The sequence below is a fragment of the Sus scrofa genome, chromosome 13 (assembly GCF_054392235.1).
Source record: "Sus scrofa isolate SSC_HxYL_T2T_F1_AM1 chromosome 13, Sscrofa_HxYL_maternal_Yorkshire_Landrace_v2.0, whole genome shotgun sequence".
Lineage (NCBI taxonomy): Eukaryota > Metazoa > Chordata > Mammalia > Artiodactyla > Suidae > Sus > Sus scrofa.
In genome coordinates, this window is record NC_139395.1 from 37,130,851 (window position 1) to 37,150,786 (window position 19,936).

The 19,936-nt window shown below is 47.4% G+C and overlaps 1 protein-coding gene across 6 annotated transcripts in view; it reads left to right on the forward strand.

Annotated features, from left to right (window-relative positions):
- Positions 1-19,936, forward strand: part of ITGA9 (integrin subunit alpha 9) — a 354,847-nt gene that overhangs the window by 91,195 nt on the left and 243,716 nt on the right. For all 6 annotated transcript variants that reach the window (XR_014822712.1, XM_021071658.2, XM_021071659.2 and 3 more), the window contains exon 15: positions 7,157-7,317. Coding sequence is in view for 5 of the 6 variants with exons in the window: in XM_021071658.2 (XP_020927317.1) it covers positions 7,157-7,317 (161 nt within the window). In the remaining variant the exon portion in view is untranslated. The remainder of the gene's footprint in view (positions 1-7,156; positions 7,318-19,936) is intronic.

Here is a 19,936-nt window from a genome sequence, read left to right on the forward strand (position 1 = left end):
GGCTTAAAGAGGATGATAACTGGAGACTTTGGGTATTAGTAGGACAATGAAGAAAATTATCTCTCTCTGGCAATTTTTTTTTTTGTCTTTTCTCCTGGTATTCAAGGACATGAGTTATATCTCAATCTTTGCAGTAAAGGGAGAAATGTAGAAATCTGCCCAAAAAATGAACTGGTGGTGGAATAAGGAGAGTTACAGGAGGAAACAGTGGGCAGCTGTGATGATGTGATGGGATGTCAGGTGGAGGCGAAGCAACCTCATGGGTCCAGATGTGCACAGAGTTCAGCATATAGAAGCAGCTCCTTGGTTCTGAGGGAAGGTCAAGTCCCCGGCTTCCAGATAGAGGGAGGATGGGGCACCTTCAGTGCACAGACATCCTCTGTTCTCCTCCCAAGCCCAGCAGCCAGAGCTGGCCAGCTCAGTGTCATCACCCAGACCTCTGCGTTGGGAGCCCAGGGCTGAAACTGGGGTTTTGAGCTTTCCTCACTCTGGTTGCTGACAGATGCACAAGAGTATGTCTGTGGTGGTTCGGGCCATGGTAGGCTTGGCAGGCAAGGGTCTTCCAGGCACCTTTCACTGTCTGCATATCCAGGGCTGAGTTTGTCAGCAGAATGGCTGCATTTGGGCAGTGCAATCAAGGGACAGTGGTAGTTTGCTAGGTAATGCTGAACAGGTGTCAGAAGTGGTATCTATCTGCTGGCATCTTCAGCTATAGGACCACCCTGGGGTTGTTTGGGGGTTATAAGCAGTTGACGTTATACCCATCTCTTTGGTTTCTTCCCTCTCTGTGACCTGATAGGGCTCAATCATGTGCAGAGAGAAGGGATTCCTTTGGCCCCTTCCTCTTATGCTTTAGTAATGGAAAAACCACAGCACCCACTTTGTCACAGAGCATTCGGTGCCATCTGATGACCCAGGCCACTAGAGGAGCTGCTGTGGCTTCTGGCAATGCTGTGGGAACTAGAGGTTCTCTCTGGGGATGACTGCCTTGGCTCCTGTGACAGCGTGGCAGAATCCATTCAGGAAAATAGAAACCACACCGGTTATTTTAACAGAGAGAATTTAACACTGGGGGCAGTTCAGCAGGTCCTGGTAGTGACTGCAGGAAGCAGCCACTGCTTCTAGGTTTGTACCAGGCATCTCAAAGGTGGTTCCCAGACCAGCTGCCACAGCAGCACATGGAATCTCGTTAGAGATGTGAATTCTAACTGAATCAGAAACTCTGAGCAGGGTGGGGGTGGGGAGAGGTCAGCAACCTGTGTTTTAACAAGCCTACAGCTGGCTTCGATTTGAGAACCTCTGGTCCAGGGGAACAAAGGGAAAAGGTTACACATGGGGTGGACCACTTCCTTGGGGTTGTCAGAACCTCCAAGCTTGGAGAAGGGACCTTGTGGACCCAGCATCTAAAACTTGGAAGGAGGGAATCCTAACTAGTGTCCCTGGTACCTCTGAGGCAGGCAGTGAGGCTGACTCTGGGGAGTGGGTGAGAAATGGAACCAGAATTAACTGCTATTGGAAGCAGCTGCCGTGGAAAAGTGTCACTGGGTTAAGCTGATAGGAAGTCCCTTCCCCTCCTCCAGCCTTGCAGCCTCCCTCAAAAGCCCTCCATCTCCCACTTGGCAGTGCTTCCAAGAGAGCCGCCGGCAAAGCAGAAATGAAGTTTGCAGGGTCCCAGCCCCAGCCTTCCTGAGCAGCGTGATAATTTCCTAAGCCAGTCACATGGAATCCCTGAAACTCCTGTTGGCTCATTCAGTCAATAAAATAGTTATGAAGTTCTGAAAAGTGCCAGGCTCTGTGCCCAGCACTGAGCCCAGAGTGTGGAATGGGCCAGGCAGGGTCCTTGCCCTCTTGGAGCTTGTGTGGCCGGCCCTGTGCTCAGTCCTGGGATGTTAACACCATGCCCAACTCCAACAGCCCTCAGGACAGATTTACAACGTATTTCATCAAGCCATTTAAAACAAGCGTTCGGCTCATCTCAAGTCTTAGTAATCTTCATTCTTGGCCTGGGGAGCAGCATGGGGCTCCTGGGAGCTTCCTGGCTACCATAAGCAAGGCAGATGAATGCTGTGTCTGAGAAGGCTCTGTCCCTTACCTGGGCTGGGCCTGTACCTCCTTGCTGGCCAGGCTGAAGCCTAAATGTGCTTGTCAGTCCTTGGAGGCTGAGAATCTTAGCTGGTAATTCTGGCCCCTCCCCAGGGTGCTAAATGGAAACCAGGCAGGGCTCAGCCTTCAGTGGTTGTTCTGTGCTCTCACCGGGCGCCCCTGTGTTTCCATGGCTGTCACACAGCCTGGTGAAACTGTGAGTGGGCAGGGGTAGTGGGGGCAGGGAGGGAGAGAGAGGAGGGGGAGCGGGGCCTTCCCTGCCCTCGGACAAGCAGCAGAGCCCAGGTGCTGAGAAATGGCACCAAGATCATGCAAGCCAGTGGCAGAAACAGGGTTGACACCGGGCATCTTTTCCCCAGACCCTTCCTCTGGCCTTAGGGGTGCGTTTCTAATCCAGAGAGCATTTGCACTCCAAAACATTCTCTGAGCTCCTCCTGGGCTCTCAAGAAGCTGGAGATGGGATAATAAGGCAGATCCATGTTCTATAAGGAAAGGGGTGGGGTGCTGCTCTAATTACCACCTCGTTCCTTGGGGAGGGGGTGAAAAAAGTTAGGAAAGCTAGGAGAGTAGAAATAGCCGTTTCCCCTCCTCTCCTGGGAAACCCTAAGGGAAGCTCAGAGTAAGTCTGGAAGGAGGATTTATTAGTAGAATTTCACAGCTGAAATAGTGTTCTGAGGTCGAATGGGAATGAATCAAAACTTTCTGGGAGCGACCAGAGCCACACTGATGCGAGACAGCTGGCTGCCTGCTGGCCTGGACGGTGTGGGGGGCCTTGGGGGCCAGGGAAAGGAGACGGCTTGAAGCATGACTCGGAGCCCATCAGCTTTTCCATCAAGATGACATCATTCGACATGGCACGGACACAGGCTGCCAGAAGGAGAGCTGAGGATGGGAAGTGTGTGGTTGGAGCAAGCCTTAATCAGAACCAGCACCTCCCCGAGCCGGGCTGGCTGGGCTGGCTGTGTTGGGGGCGGTTTCACTGGCAACTCAGGCGGCCTGACGCACCCATCCTCCCACCGGGTGGGCTGATTCTCTGGCGTCTCCTTCACTTGGTGGGGGCAGAGGCTCCCTTCAGACACACTTGGCGTGGGGGCTGTTTAAAAGTACCAGTTGAGCTCAGGGATTTTGGATGGGCTGCACTTCTTACCACTCTGGCAGGTTTGAGATCCTCCTTGCTTAGGCTGGGTTTCCCGTCATACATCTCTTGGTTTTGTGTGAGAAGAAAGAATTTGATAAGGAGCTAACTTCTTTTTGTGTAATTTAAAAGGCCCAAATAGATTTTATTTTTTTATTTATTAGCCTCACCCAGGGCATGAGGAAGTTTTCAGGCCAGGGATTGACCCCATACCACAGCAGTGACAACGCTGCATCCTTAACTGCTAGGCCACGAGGGAGCTCCTCAAAAATAGATTTTCAATCAAGGAGAAGCACTGAGTAGGCAGTTCTAAAGAGGAATTAATTCCAACTTGATTGCATTTAGCACATTGGATAATTTGGTCTCTCTGTGATTGGATGCTTTTTGCGTTTTAGTAATTTCTGATAGGTGAGCCTGTTGACATATGCAAACACCACCCAGAGCAGAGCAGCAGTTGTGATCATCAGCTCAGTGTTAGTAACTCTGAGCTGTTTCTCCCCTCCCTTGAATTGCAAGAGGGAAATATGGGGCCAGTGATTCTGCAGTGATATGAGGCTTTGGAGAGCTTAATGTTTCTGAAGTACCCCACAGGGCTTGGCCCTCAGGGAAGGTTGAACTTATTCCCTTTTCCAGACTCGGCCCATTTTAATTCACCATCTTGCAGAAGCAGAGCCTGCACAAGGATTTGAGGGCATGTCATTGAGTCAGGAGGTGATGCCAGGAAGTACCAGTAGGAAAGAAGGACAATGAGACAGGAAGGGAAGGCAGCCACATTAATCAGAGTTCACCAGAGAAACAGAATGAATAGGATATGTGTGTATGGATATTGTAGCTCAGAGGCAGTCTGAAAGCGGCTTCCTTCTTTTTGCAAAGACCTTTGTCTTTTTCCTCTTAAGGCCTTCTACTGATTAGGTGAGGCCCACCCACATTGTGGATGGTAACCGCTTTATTCAGAGTCTACTGATTTAAAGGTCAATCTCATCTTAAAAACACTTCCACTGTGACATCCTGATGGGTGTTTGACCAAATATCAGGCTACCGTGATAGGTTAGTTCAGGTTTACTCATGAAAGACACCATTACAGCAGCCAGTTAGAGGGTGTGTCATTGAACAAGTTACCACTGTAACAGAGTGGCTGGAGCTGAATCCTGCTGGGGACGCCTGGGAGCCAGTGTGGAACACACTGCATGGTTACCCCACTCAAAGGACTGGGGAGCTGGAGTCATGCGTTACTGAGGGCTGTCCCAGGGACTCTAGTTCTGGGTGCTCCTGGCCTGCCGTGCACATGGGCTGAGCCATCAAAGCCCCAGAAAAGGGGATGCTGGTGCTGGCAGTTAAAAGTTGGGCTGGACAGCAGAGAAACGGTAGAAGCCAAGAGGATGTGGGTGGGGCACTGATGCTATCTGTGCACTCTTCCTGTGTTCATTTCCACCCAGGCTTTCTCTGATGAGGTGGTTCAGACCCGCTCTTCTCTCCATGGTTACTCTTCATGGCCACTCAGGGGAGGGCACGCAGGAGGATGGCCGGGAGGGGGGCTGCAGACAGGTCCCTGCTCAGCCGCTGCCACAGCCACCACGTTGATTTACCCCCTCCGATGCATTCCGGCTCATCTTCCAGCAATACCTCTCTCCAGCTCTGACCTTGCTAAATGGAACTTGGAAAGGCACTTCATTTCTACTTTTTCTTTCTTACTGTTCGGTGGTCACCTAGGGAAATTGTGATCAGGAGGAAGTAAATTGGCCAAAGTTCTGTTCTAAATCTCTTTATTTGTTAGGTCCTGCTGTCTGTGCGTTCAAAAAATGCGAGTTTGGGGGGTCAGATAATGTAAAAAAATGCACCAAAGAGCCAGCATGGTAGATTGGCCCAAGAGATGAGGAGAATTCCAGATTCAGCTCTGCAGTGATGGCTCTCTGGCCTGGAGCAGGTCTTGTTCCCTCTTGGGGCCTCAGTTCCTTACTGGAAAAGTTAGAGTCTTGAACGAGATGGTCCCTGAGCTTGTCCTAAAGCTTTGACATTCTACCCCATTTCCTGCACTGTTGCCATCAGAATAGGTGTGTTAAATCTTGTACAGACTCTTGTGTTTTTTCTGTCAAGTTACTATCCCATGTGCATTCTTTTCTTCTCAGTAATATCGCCTGGGATTAGCTAGGTCTCAGGTATCTGCTGGTTACCCAGCCTGGCCTTGGAAATCAGCTGTTCGCTGAAGTAAACAAGCCAGGGCAGGCTCGCCCTTGCTGACCAGGAATCTGCCAGTTTGGCAAGGCAAGATGCTGGAGATGGCCGAGGCCCAGGAAAACCATTAAATGCGTCAAAAATATGCCTGTGGCAGCTGCACAATGCCTATCCAGGTCACTTTTCCCAGTTTACGCCTCCCCTCGTGGCTAATCCCTTTGATGTTATTAAAAGCCAGAGTCATCCCTGCTGCCTCAGCTTCATGGCAGGTGCAAAGCTGCATTTTTTGGGTGCAAGAGGCTGGCTTCTAAGAGGCTGTTGTGTGGAGCCAGGGCAGGGAAGGGTCATCCATTTTTCCACTGCTCAACAGTCTCATCTGGGCGTTTTAGGGACAGAAGCTCCCTTTCTCTCACTTGAAGAATGCCACATTCCCCCGAATCCACAGAGCAGCTCAAAAATAAAGTGTTACCTATAAAAAGTGTTACAGAGGAGCCGATCTCTAAAATGGTTCTGTGGTACGAAAACAGCAGTAAGAGGAGTCTAATAAGACTAAAACCAGGACGTTCCCCCTGTGCCGAATGGGATGGGAGGCATCTTTGCAGCACCAGGATGCAGGTTGGATCCCCAGTCTGGATCTGGTGTTGCCACCTGGCTCTGAGTTTCCACTGTGGCACAACGGGATTGGCAGCCTCTCTCAATTCCTGGCCCGGCACAGTGGGTTAAATGATCCTGCAGTGCCACAGCTGTGGCATAGGTCGCAACCCAGGCTTGGATCTGATCCCTGGCCCAGGAAATCCATATGGTGCAGGGCAGCCAAAAAGAGAAAGAAAGAAAGAAAGAAAGAAAAAAAAAAAAAGACTAAGGCCATATTTACCTAATAAAACACATTGTCAGATACTTACTGACAGACTCTGAAATGACGGTGGTGAAACCCTTTGGGTTCATCCAATGTGTGTTCTCTACTGTGACCATTCTTTTTGAAGTCCCACATTGTGTCACAACAGGTTCTGCCTGCTGGCCTTACGCCTTCAAGTACAGGTGATGAGTTTTTCTTTTTAAGGGTGCACCCCAGTACAGACCCCATGGTGGTCATGGTTTTTGTTGAACCAATAGGCACCATAGAACTGTGTGGTCAGCACATGGCTGCCTGGGAATGAAGCCACTCCTAGCCTTCCTCTGTGTTTGGAGTGTGAGCTCCACGAGGGCAGGGGGCTTGCCTGTGTTGTTCTTTGTTGTGTCCCCTGCACCTCCACAGTGCCCGCCCCACAGTCATGCACAGTAGTCCATGGATGGCCGCGGTCTAGCAGATGTAGTGATGATAGAGCACCACAGCATCTGTGTGATGACTCTGAATTATTGGGTGATTTCTCCCTTGGGTTGGGCATATGTTCCATTTCTTTATAAGAGTCAGTGTTCCATGCAGCCTTGGTAGTTTCAGCAGCTCCTGGTGATCTATAGGTTTGCCACGGTGCCTGCCTCTCAGGACACTGATTATATTGGGTGCACCTACGTATTGGGTATATATTGGTGGTTCAGTCGATAACTCATGAGGGTTAAATCAGGCCATGAAGTGTGATGCCCAGAGCATCCCCAGGTAGGCTGGGCCATCTGCTTGCTGTTAGTCCTCTGTGCAGTGGAGGGCTGGGTACCATATGAAGGGGGATTCTGAACCTCTGAGGGGCACTGGAAGGGGCCTTGTCACAGTGTTTCTATCTTTGCTGACTTTTTGACCTTATTCATTGGCAGGTCTGAATTATGTTCTGACGGCTGATGTGGCCAAAAAAGAAAAGAGCCAGTTGCCCAGGGTCTACTTTGTGTTGCTGGGAGAGTCCGTGGGTCAGGTCTCAGAGAAGCTGCAGCTGGTCCACTTGGAGGAGACATGTCATCACTATGTGGCCCATGTGAAGGTCAGTTCTTTTTATTGTCATACTTTGATCTCTACAGATGTTCATTTGGAACTGGTGGGAACTTTTATTGTGCATTACGTATGTTCTGACTTTCAAATTTTTATTTTACAAGGAGGAGAGCATTCGTTTCTTCTTTTAAAGTTGCAGTTAGGCAGCCCTTTATTGCTCTTATTGTGCTGGTCTCAGCCTCTGAGGGGGTGATAGTGGAGCAGGAGACCAGCAGTACTCTCTGGTCTTGTCTTGTTCTTTTGGGAGGTTTCTTATCCTCTCCCCTCTATGCAGAGTAGAGACACAGAAGGACATGTCTCTGAGTCTGCAGTGGTGCTGGATCATACCATACCTGATGCCTTTCGCCATGATCCACTACATATTAGCTCTTAGTCATGGTTAAGGTGTTTTACAACTGGTTGGATTTTTCCTCCCTTGATTACTTTCTGTTTGTTTTAGGAGTGCGTTTTTTTGTCCCCCTTTCCCCTCATTCTAAATAAATGTTTGGAATGTTTTTCTCCTCTTGAAATAGTGGGTTAAATATACTTTGCTACTAATTGAGGAGGCCAGGCTTTTATTAGCTACAAAGTGGCCCTTTGCAGGCAGGTATTGGTGGGATGGGAGTCTGGTGCTCCATGTTGCAAGAATGGCCAGCCACTGACCCCCAAGCAGAGATAGCACAAGAGGTGGAAGGACCCTTTTGACCCAGGCCATGTGGTGGGTAAGATGTATGTGGGTTTTGGAGTTCACACTGTGTCAGTTGGATACAACTTTGACTTCTCTTGTGTCTCAATTTCTGCATCTCTGAAATAGGTGCAGTAGTACTTAGCTTGGAAAGGTGATGGTAGAATTAAACATTATATGATGAATATACTTAAATGACTTCGCATGGAGTCTACCACACAGCAGACACTCAGCATTATTATTCAGTTGGACCATACAAAATTGACAATATTCTAATATTCTTGGCTCACAAAAAAATGGCAATCACATGTAGTTCAATTACTATTAGCCAGTGGCTCTCTGGATGATAGCAGAAATAGTCTACAGATGGAGTTGAAGTGTTGTTCTATTATTGTGTTGTTAGTGCCAGAGCAGGAGAATAACAGCTGCTACTACAAGCTCCTGGCTTGTAGATAGAGCAGTGCCCCACGCATCCATGGCACTTTGGCCCAGAGCCCAAGTCCAGGCCCCTGAGATTCTTTTCAGTGAGGCTGGGTTCTGTCCCCTGCCAGGACGCGTGCCGGGGCCTGCCCAAACCAGCTGCCCCAAGGCCTTGCTGAAGGCCATTTATAAAGCAGTGCTCCTGTTAAGCCAATAAGCCACCCAGCTCTCTGGGTCTTAGATGAAGATGGCCCATGAGCACCCTTAGGGGTGTGTGGCTGTCATGTCAGACACTGCCAGGCCTTCAAGTGCCTGCACTTGGCATCTTCCTGGAGGTGGGGCATCTTACCTTGGCTTCCTCGTGCTGGGTCTCATCCCCAAATACTGCCCTTCAGGGCGCTTGTAACTTCTTGCTTTGAGTGAGATGTTACCCCTGCCTGTGTAGCTACCAGGGGTCTTTGCTGAAAGATAGGGCCATGTAAAGTACACTTAGAAAACAGCAATAATGAGGTGCAGGCCAGAGGCAGGGCTGTTTCTCTGGTGGCCTCTGAGTATTAACTGGGAAGAACGAAACTACCCAAGGCTATTGGTCCTGCTATTTCCTGATATCTAGGATCGCCAGATTTGCAAACAAAAATATAAGATTCCCAGTTAAAACTGAATTTCAGTTAACAAATTAAAAAAATATATTTATTGATTTATTTGTTTGTTTTGCCTTTTAGGGCCACACGTGCAGCATGTGGCGTTTCCCAGGCTAGGGGCCTAATTGGAGCTACAGCTGCCTATGCCACAGCCACAGCAATGCCAGATCCGAGCCACATCTGTGACCTACACCACAGCTCGTGGCCTCACCAGATCCTTAACCCACTAAGCAAGGCCAGGGATCAAACCTGCAACCTCATGGTTCCTAGTCGGATTTGTTTCCGCTGTTCCACAACAGGAATGCCTAAAAAAAAAAAAAAAAAAAAAAAAGTATATCCCAGATAATGCATGGGATATACTTATCCTAAATTTGTTATTTGAAATTCAGGTTTAACTGGGTATCCAGTTGAAAGATTCATCCTAACTGATACCCTCCATGCCATGAGTGGCACTTCTTCCATCAGTCAAAAAACATAGCTAACAAGAGAGATTGAGATGGTGGTCAGAAGAGTGTAGAGGGTGGGGCAGGGCTCAGAAGCACAGAGCAAACACACACTTCTTTGTGATTATTTGGGTCATTTTAGGGAGAACAAGAGAGCAGGGCTTCAGCAAATGTGGACCTAGAAAAATTTGAATATAGTTATTGTGTGGTCATTCTCTCATGCAAGGAGATGGGGGTGGTGGGATCCATTAGGAAGGCACCAGCCTTTGATGCTTTAGGAGGCGCTCAAGGTGGCTGATACTCTACAGCCTGGTGGAAAGTTTTTTCCTACCAGGCATTGGTTGTCTGGGTTATAGCAGAGGACCCTGGGGAATGGTAGAGGGGACCGGGAAAGGTGAATGCTAATGGACCGGCTGACTGTTCGTGGTGTGGCCCAGCTGGCCTGGCCTGTGGTTTCTCCAGTTGTGGGAAAACAGCTGTGAAGGCCATGGTTCTTGGGGGGCCCAGGCAGGCAGCAGTGCTGGGGGAAGGGGGTGGCAGCCTGGTCACCTCCTGGAGTGGGGCTGGGGGCTGGTCTTCAGGGCAGCAGGGCGTGAGAACGCAGCCTTCTCCATGGCCGACACTGGGCTTTGTAGACAGTGAAGGAAGAGAGATAAAAGCCATCTCGCTTATCGCACACCATATGGCAGGCAGACAGGGAGGCAGGCGCTAGGGGCTGGGTGTGTTTTGTTTAGGCTATCTGTAGGTTATTTTTTTTCTTTTTTTCTTTAAGCCTATTCCAATCATTTTTTCCCCTTTCTTCTTTGCTGTAGAAGTTTTCCTTCCATATATGGCAATAAGTATCCCTATCATAGAAGACAGCTGGGGCTGACACCTGCCCCCTAGGCTGGCTGCATTGTCCCATGTTTTATTCCATCATTGCCCTGGTGGGGCCTCCAAGAGGTAGCCTCCGTTTATCCATCCAGCCTCATTTCCACATCACATCACGTGTCCTGGGCTCTTGTTAAGGTGAACTGACCCCTTTTCTCCTGGAAAGTGTCCATTACGCTTCCCACCCTTAGCTCTGATGCTCACCCAGCCCCTCTGACACTTGAGTCATCAGAGGCCCAGGTTTTGTCATATCCAGGTACAACCACGTATCACCTGCAGTATTTTTGCATTTTTTGGTCTCAAACATGTACCTCCTCCATGCGGAGTTTTATTTCCTATTTTTTCTTTAAATCGACTTTTTGCCTCGAATGAAATAATTTAAAGCAGAAACTGTGTACACTCCTATAAGCAGAATACCAATTATTGGCTGCCAAAAGAGAAAGTAACTGTGAAAATAAATACATTGAAGACACAACAATGTCCTTGAATTCTAACTGGATGTCATTACTTGCTGAAGTCTCTGAAGAAGTAGCCAGCTCTTCTGTGTGTTAGAAGGGGAAATTAGAGTACTCTAGGGAAGTATTAGACATACTGGCACCATGCCGAACTCTCTCTGATGCAATCAGAAGGACTAATGGGGGAGTTCCCTGTCAGAAGGTTAAGGATCTGGCATTGTCGCTGCTGTGCCGAGGGTTCGATCCCTGGCCTAGGAACTTCCGTATGCCACAGGCGAGGCCAAAAAAACCAAAAAACCAAAAATCCAAAGACTAAAGGGGTATTGATCCAGGATTAACTTTCTAAATGTCTGGGTCCTATTATAGAGCCATGCCCCTGTGCTGTGGAAAACCGTGCCATGAGCCCAGTCTGGGAAGCCTGAAGCCCTGGCCATGCTCTGCTTTGATTGGCTGTGCCTCACCCCTCTTGCCTGCTGAAGATCTGTCTGCTCTTCAAGGCTCAGTCAGCTCACAGGCCTTAAACATCCTCAGCCAGCCACTGTCCTTGGCCCTGGGGAGGCTGCCATCAGCCTCTTGTCTGATCAAAGCTTATCCTGTGCTGCCTGGCACCTGCTTTCATGCCTGATGGGCACAAAATAAATGCTTAACAGACCCAGCCTCACTGAAAGGACTAATCAGGTTGGGTGGATATGGGTCAAGGGAGCTGATCTGATCAGGGTGGGGCCTCTCACTTCTCTGGGACCTCTGGCAGGGAAGCAATGGCGTGAGATGCTAGAGTGGAGAGTCGGGGATGCCTGGCTGTGTTCTCTCATCACTCCTTCATTTCCTGGTCTCTGTATTTACCTGGATGGTAACTGAGCTCTGTCTTCAAGTCCTACATGACATCTGAGAGTCAGCCCTTTGTGAGGTCAGGTGCTCATGTATGACGGCCAAACTGGAGCCACTTCAGGAGCAGGAAAATCGGGTGAGACTTTTTTTTTTATTTTGTCTTTTGTCTTTTTAGGGCTGCATCCATGGCATATGGAGATTCCCAGGCTAGGGGTCGAATAGGAGCTACAGCTGCTGGCCTACACAAGAGCCACAGCAACACAGGATCTGAGCCATGTCTGCGAGCTATACCACAGCTCATGGCAACGCCGGATCCTTAACCCACTGAGCGAGGCCAGGGATTGAACCTGCAACCTCATGGTTACTAGTCGGGTTTGTTAACCACTTAGCCATGACAGGAACTCCGAGTGAGACTTTTGAGCCTGTATGGGGACAGGCAGAAGACCAGGAGAGGCAGAACAGGGGATGGGCTGCCTCCCTCCCAGCTCTGAGGATCTGAGACCCCCTCCAGAGGCCTCCAGAAAACCTTGGTGAGTGAAATCACATGTCAGATACTGTCCAGGGAGCCAATAACAGGATTAATGTAAAAAAGGAAAAAAACACCCCACTCCGCACTAGACGAAGGATAATAGAAACACGTTGGCTTCTTTGAGTAGCTGCAGGTGTTCAAGAGATGGTTCTTTTATGTTGCCGGAGAATTCTTCAAGGGAGTTGGAGCCTTAAGCTGCTGCAGGTCCTGGCCTGGCCAAGGGAGGGTATCACACTGGCCGCCCAGCAGTATTGGAGGTCATGCCTTGGGCTCTGCCCAGGTATCTAGTTTTTTTTTTGTTTGTTTTTTGTTTTTTCTCCATTTTTCACATCCAAAAAATGCCTAGGGCCAGCTCCAGTCACATGATGGACTGTGAGTTTGCCATCTTTGGATCTATTGAATGCCAGTTTTCAGAGGCCTTGGGAGCTTTTGTTTTCTCTAAGAAAGAGTTTAAGGAAGATGAAGTTGGAGTAAAGATAAGACCTCTGTCTGAAGAAGAGGAGAAAGGAAAACAGCCAAGTATTCTTCTTTATCTGGAAAATGAAATGCTAAATTTCTTGATAAAATCTCTTGTTAGTTGTCTTGATAAGTCAAAGAAATAGCTAAAAAAAAAAAGCTGTAAAGTTTGGGAAAAAGTGATACACATCTTCGATGTAGGAGGTCATCATAAGACAGTTTTTAAAAATTGGTAGTATATGCACATAATTAAATATTTTTAAAAACTGGTTCTAAAAGTTATGGAAAGAAGGGAGTCTCAGCCACCTGTTTCCCAGAGGCATCCATGGTTCCAACTTCTTGTGTGTCTTCTGAGAGCTTGTCAATGAATACACAAAGCTGTGTGCATGGCATACTGTTGGGGAGCTTGCTTTTATCCTTTTAAAATGCCTACAGGCAGGAGTTCCTTGGTGACTCAGCACATTAAGGATTCAGCATAGTCACTCCAGTAGCTTGGGTCACTGCTGTGGTGCAGATTTGATCCCTGGCCCGGGAACTTTTGCATGCTTTGGGCATGGCCAAAAAAAAAAAAAAAAAAAGAAAGAAAAAGAAAACAAAAATTAAATGCCCAACAGCAGAATGGGTAAACAGATTTTAGGAAAGAGTGTACAATGGAACATTACTCAGCAAAAACTAAGAATGAACTACTAATATGCCGAATAAGTGGGTGAATCTGTAATGCATCTTGCTAAGTGAAGGAAGCCAGACTTAAAAGGCTACTGCTACTGTGACTCTATGGAAAAGACCAGCTCAAAAGACAATAGGCAGATCAGAGATCAATCAGACTTTTTTTTTTTTTTAAATGGGTCTTGGAGGTTGTTCCATGTTGATGCATGGAGAGGTTCCTGTTCTTTTTTCATATGTTCATGGAATTCTATTGAAAGACTATCCCTTGAATGAGTTAACCTGTCCAGCTGACTTCACCTGGAGTTTATAGACCAGTGACCTCAGTTTGCTCCTCCAGGAGTGGTTCAGGGGTCCCTCTGGGGACAAGCTTTAACCTGCTTTGGAAGGAGGACAGCCCTTAAACATGAACGGAATGTCCCCTCCTGCTGCAGTTAGCTCTTCTCCGCCCCAGATCTTTAGGGTCCTAGTTGAGGGTTTGTCAGGACCCCTGAGGAAGGCAGATGGAGGGGCCCTGATGGCCTCTGAAATGGGCTTGAATCTATGTCCTGAAAAGGGACTTTTAGTTTGAATATTGGAAGGAGCCATATTTCTCTGCAAAAGTAAGGTGTGATAATACAGTAATTATTGGTAAAGAGTTTAATAATTAAATTCTCTTTGAAAGTGATTCTGACTAAAAGAAGAATTCTCACAACATTCAGAGTAATAACAATGGAAGCAGCAAACACTAATCGAGCACTTTCTTTAGTACATGCCAGTCATTTTCAGTGACTGCTTTTAATCTTCATTTTCTTCTCACACTAACATGAGAGGTAGTTAGTATTTGTGTCCTCATTTTATAGTTTACAAGGCATAGAGGAGTAAAGGAACTTGCCCAGTACTTTATAGATGGCAAGTAGCAGAAGTGGGATTTGAACCCAGCAAGCTTGGTTCCCAAGGCTGTGCTCTTAACCATCACACTATAACATAGTTCATAAACATGGGCTGCCGTGAACTGAGTACTTGTCGTAGGCCAGGTTCTCTTCTAAAGGCTCTATGTGGATCAAGAGGGTAAATGATGGGGCCCAAAGGTTGCAAAACTGGTGAGAAGCTTTACTGTGTCTTCCAGAGGTGGTGACTTGATGAGTATACTCTGGAGTAGTGGTGTGCTCGTAATGTGTAACAGCCAGTGATCTGGGAGAAAAACCTGACTTATAGCACTTTGCCAATCCCCCTGGTGTAAATACTCCTACCATAGCTGATTTCACTGAATGTGGACTTAGGATGAAACATGCAGTGGCACGCTATTATATAGTATTTTCACTGTGTACAAGAGATTACAATGTATCTAAATAACCTCAAGAACACAGATGATGGTAAAGTAAAATAAAATAATTAGGCAGTCATGAAGTTTGAGTATTTATTACATTTATCTTAATATAAATTATTTGATTATAAGTGTATGCAGTTTACCTTTAATAAATGGCTGTGTTTAACTCCGACTCATAAACTTTCCGAAAATTTACCAGTTGGCTCTTGCAAGCCAGCTACAGTGATTTACATTGGCTTTGACCACTGTATCTGTTGTCTCTGTTACTAAGTTGATCATATCATTCAAGTCCCGCCTTGCACACAGATGTTTGATTACCAGAGTCTTTTTTTCCTCTTGTTTCCTGTGGCTTTGCAAATTGACAAATAATAGGAAAGTCATTTCTTGGGGTCAGTTTAACCACCAGACCACAGTGTTGATATTTGTACGTTTGGTGCAGAGGCACTCTGGATTTTGACGGAAATGATTAGCTGGCTTAGTAGTTTCCATTTGAAATAGTGGAAAGGATTTTATTCAAATTTCTCTGGCCTTTCCTCACCCCTTCCCCAAGTGTATGTGTTGAGAGTCTGTTGAGAAAACCTCTCCGCAATGGAGCATGTGGAAGAGCTGAGGGTTGAACTTGCTAGAAGAGGAGAGGGGTGTGGGGAGTGGGAGAACTGATTTTCTGCAGGGCTGTTTGAACCCTGAAGTCTCCTGCCTCTTGAGCCGAAGCAGGCCCGTCTTGATTAGTGCCAGTAGTTGGCTGCCCCGTGGGTCATCCTTCAGTCCTTTGGTTTTCATGTTCAGCAGCTTGATCAGGTAGGACCTAAACCTGGTTCTGCCCTTTCTTACCCGTTGTTCTAACCAGAAACAGCAGATCAGGGTGGCCCCATTATCCGGTTATTCTTTTCCTTGTCTTCTCCACTCCTTCCTGGGGTGACTGTCCCCTGTCTTTCAGAGAATCCTCTGGCCTAATAAGTGAGCCCCGTGTGGTTTCAGGAGCAACAGGCCTGAGAGCCAAGCTTTGTGAAGTGGCCAGCCCCTCAGCCTACCCCCAGGGCTGTCCCAGCCAGGTCACACAGTCCCACAGCCTTTCTCCTCCCAAGGAGAGCATTTGTGTCTGAGACTTGCCCAGCTCCCTGTGGAAGGGACCATGATGGCCTCTGAGCGAAGGTGGACGAGCCAAGTGGACGCAGTCATGATGTTTTCCTGCAAAGGCCGTGGCCGTGGGGCCAGTTTATTAGGTGTATGGTGCTGTCTCCATGACTGGCTACAGGGGGCCGGGAGGTGACTCAAGTCCAGACTGATGATGAAAGGGGAGGTGGGGGGCAGAGAGTTCCCCTTTATGCGGTGCAGCATGCTGAGATAGGACACGGGTCAAAACACTAGTGAATGGGGTAGAGGGTCATGTCCAAAGAATTCCTCTTTGGAGGAAAACTTCCAAGCCAGCTAAGTAGTGAAGAAGGGGGTTATAATGATAAGATCACTTGCTTCATGGCTTCTTATCCCTGCTCCTTGGAGTAGAGGTGAGTTTCAAATCTGGGAAGGTGATAAACTGGATCATTGGCGTGCCTAGTGCCATGGTGTGTGTGGGCGGCTTTCAGCCTGCAAATGCAGCCTAGTGCCCTTGGCTTTAGGGGTATCAGTTAAGAATTCTGTTCAGCTGCCAAGAATTGAGACCTGACTGTAGGAGCTTAAGTGCATCATGGAGGCCTTTTATTACATGACAGGACTTCTGGGGAGAGGAGAGTTGCTGGTGTTCTTTCACTGGCTCCAGGATGCAATTCTCTTTTTTTTTTTTTTTTTTAAATGATTTTTATTTTTTCCATTATGGTTGGTTTACAGTGTTCTGTCAATTTCCTAGTGTACAGAAAAATGACCCAGTCACACATACATATATACATTCTTTTTCTCACGTTATCCTCTATCATGCTCCATCACAAGTGACTAGATATAGTTCCCAGTGCTATACACAGGACCTCATTGCTTGTCCATTCCAAAGGCAATAGTTTGCTACATTCTTTTTTATATTCCTTTCCATTATGGTTTATCCCAGGAAATTGGGTATAGTTCCCTGTGCTATACAGTAGGTCCTCATTGACTATCCATTCTAAATGTTTGCATCTACTAAGCCCAAACTTCCAATCCTGCCACTTCTTAACAGCGCAACTTGTAGCATTTTTTTTTTTTTGTCTTATCCAAGACTTTGTCACAAGTCAAATGAGACTAACAATACCTACTGCACAGGTTGTGAAGATCGAAAGAAGGTAAAATTCCTTTCCTTCTGTGCAGCATGGGGTAAACTCATGGCTTAATTTTAGGTTCCCTCAACCTTCTCTTGTCACCACCTGCATTTCTTCTTCTCCTCTTCTTGAGCCCTTGAGCCCCTTCCTGTCATCTCACAGCCTCACAGCACATCTCTGGTTCCTTCTTTTTTTTTTTTTTTTTTTTTTGTCTTTTGTTGGCTGCACCCGCGGCATATGGAGGTTCCCAGGCTAGGGGTTTAGTCAGAGCTGCAGCTGCCAGCCACAGCCACACCCACACCAGATCTGAGCTGTGTCTGCGACCTACATCACAGCTCACAGCAACGCCAGATCCTTAACCCACTGAGCAAAGCCAGAAATCAAACCCACAACCTACATGGTTCCCAGTTGGATTCGTTTCCGCTACCATGATGGGAACTTCTCACAGCACATCTCTGAATGGCCCCTTTTCACTGGCAGTGACCACATCTACTACAGAGATGGTACAAAGGGAAACCCTTTTGTCTAGAAATTCTTATGTGGGCTTGTCTGGATGAAACTTGGCTAGGAAACTGTCTCAGCATCTTGTCGTTCTGGAAATGAAGCAGATGTGGGAGGTGAAGAGTCCAGAAATCTGTGGTCAACCCCTGAAAGAAGGTGTGAGATAGTGAGTGAAGCTCTGAAACTGCCCTTAGCATTTCAGGATGCAATTCTCTTGACCTCTCCCCTGTTCAGGAAAAAGGACTGAGCACCTGCTGTGTCCTAGGCGGGCCCTCAGCTCTGTCTGTGAACAGAATTCCTGCCCTCTGGGTCCCCGCCTGGCAGTGGAGGGAGATACACAGGAGCGATAGCAAGAGGTGACTTAATGGGTATTAGAAGGTGCAGCCTGGGTCGGGGTGGCTTCAGTGAGGGAGATTTGAGCCAACAGTGAGGAGGTGGGAGTTAGCACAGTGGGTTCCCGTAGGGAATGTTCAAACAGAGTCCCCAGGTGTGGGGTAGATTTGGAGAGGAGGAGCAGGGAGGCCTGGGGGAGCAGAGTTGGGGGAGAGGAGGTCTAGGTCAGGCTTCAGGAAGGTGGGTAAGTCACTCAGGCCTCATGGTTCACAGGATGGACTGTGCCTTTACCCCAAGTGAGGTGGGAGCCGTCCAATGCGTCTGGGCAGAGCAGTGACATGGTCTTACTTTCCATGAAGAGGCCCTTACTTTAAAAGGACCCTTCTAAGTGCTACAATGAAATGGCACCTAGGAGGTGGTATAGAAGCAGGGACTTGGTCAGGACACCATTTGAAGCATCCAGGGAAGGGGCTTGGTGGCTCTGCCTGGGGTGATAGCAGTGGAGGTGGCGAGGAGTGTCAGATGCTGCATACGCTTCGAAGGTGGATCCTAAGGGCTCTGTTGTCAGGTGGAAGGAAGAAAATGTCAAAGGGGACTCCCCAGGTTTTCAGCCTGAGTAATAAAGCATGGAGGTGTCAGTGGTGGTATTTTCAACTGGAATAGGGAAGCTTGCAGGTGGACCAGGCTTTAAGGGGAGGATCTGGAGTTCATTTTTAGACAAACTGAGTTTTGAAGGGCTTAGTAGATAGTGAAGTGGAGATCTGTGGTTTTGTTGGTGGTCTGGGTTAGTAGTATAAATTTAGGAGTCATTAGAAGATAGTGTTTAATGCCGTGAGATTTGATGGGATCATCAAGGTAGGGGGTGGGGGTGGGGGAGGAAAGGGTACCATGGGTATCCAACCCCAGCATACCTTTCCTCATGGTCCCAAGATGGCTGCTGACTTCCAGCTACTGTGTCATCTTTCCATGCAAGAAGAAGGAGGCGAGCAAAAGGCTCTTGCCATCTGATCCAAGGCCCTTTTAAAGAGACTTCCATGGACTTCTACTAGTACTTCTTGACCATTCATATTTCAGTAGAGGTTGGGAAATGTCAGTTTCAGCTGGACACTAGAAACCCCAACAGTATAGAGTTTTACTGCACAGCAGTATTTTCTGTGAGGTTGGAAATGTGCCATATCTTCACAGCCGAATATGACTGTTGAGAATTTGAAATGTAGTGAGTGCCACAGAGGAATTTCTACTTGAATTTTAATTAAAGTTTAAATGTAAATAGCTGCATGTGGGCTAGTGGCTACTGTACTGGACAGTGCACATATTAAAGTCTGATTATTAAAGGTGGGTAAGCATTTACAGATTCTGCTATAATAGAACATAGAATCTTCATAGCGCAGGGGTCACACAAATCAGACCTCACAAGCCAAGCGGAAACATAAATAACTGGGTTGAAGTCAAATTGACTGTTTTGCTTTACACTTACATTGATTAAAATTTGGGTTTCAAGACTGCCGTAGAACATGGTATTTCTCTCCAGGGTTCTTTTGGAGTGCATGTGTGCATGCACGAGCGTGCGCACACACATGAACACACACACTTTTACATGTACATACATGTGTCCATAGGCCATAATAGTGGGGAAAGGGGAGAAGTATTAGAGCTGAGAGACTTGAATGTCATTTCATGAGTGTCACAGTCTTGCCCCTGATGGTTTCTGTTTTCTTCTTTGTGGCATGAAACAAAGTAAAAGGTGGCAGTATAGAGGATGGAGAAGGAATTGCTGGATCAGGAGGGTAGGCATTGTAACAGATATATAGTTTGAAATAAAGTACAGAATTGCCTTTGAGGATATCAAGGCCCTCCCTCCTGATGCTCTTTTTAAATTCTTTTTATTTTTATTTTTTGCTTTTTAGGGCCACGCCTGCACCATATGGAAGTTCCTAGGCTGGGAGTCCAATCAGAGCTGCAGCTGTCGGCCTACACCACAGCCACAGAAATGCAGGATCTGAGCGCGTCTGTGACCTTCACCATAGCTCTTAGCAATTCTGGATCCTTTAACCCACTGAGTGAGGCCAGGGATTGAACCTGCATCCTCATGGGTACTAGTCCATTTTGTTTCTGCTGCACCACAATGGGGACTCCTTGATGCTCTCTCTCTTTTTTTTTAATTATTAGGTAGACTTACAATGTTGTGTTAGTTTTAGGTGTACAGCAAAGTGAATCAGTTATATCAATTATACATATACATATGTCCATTCCTATATTCAGATTCTTTCCCATATT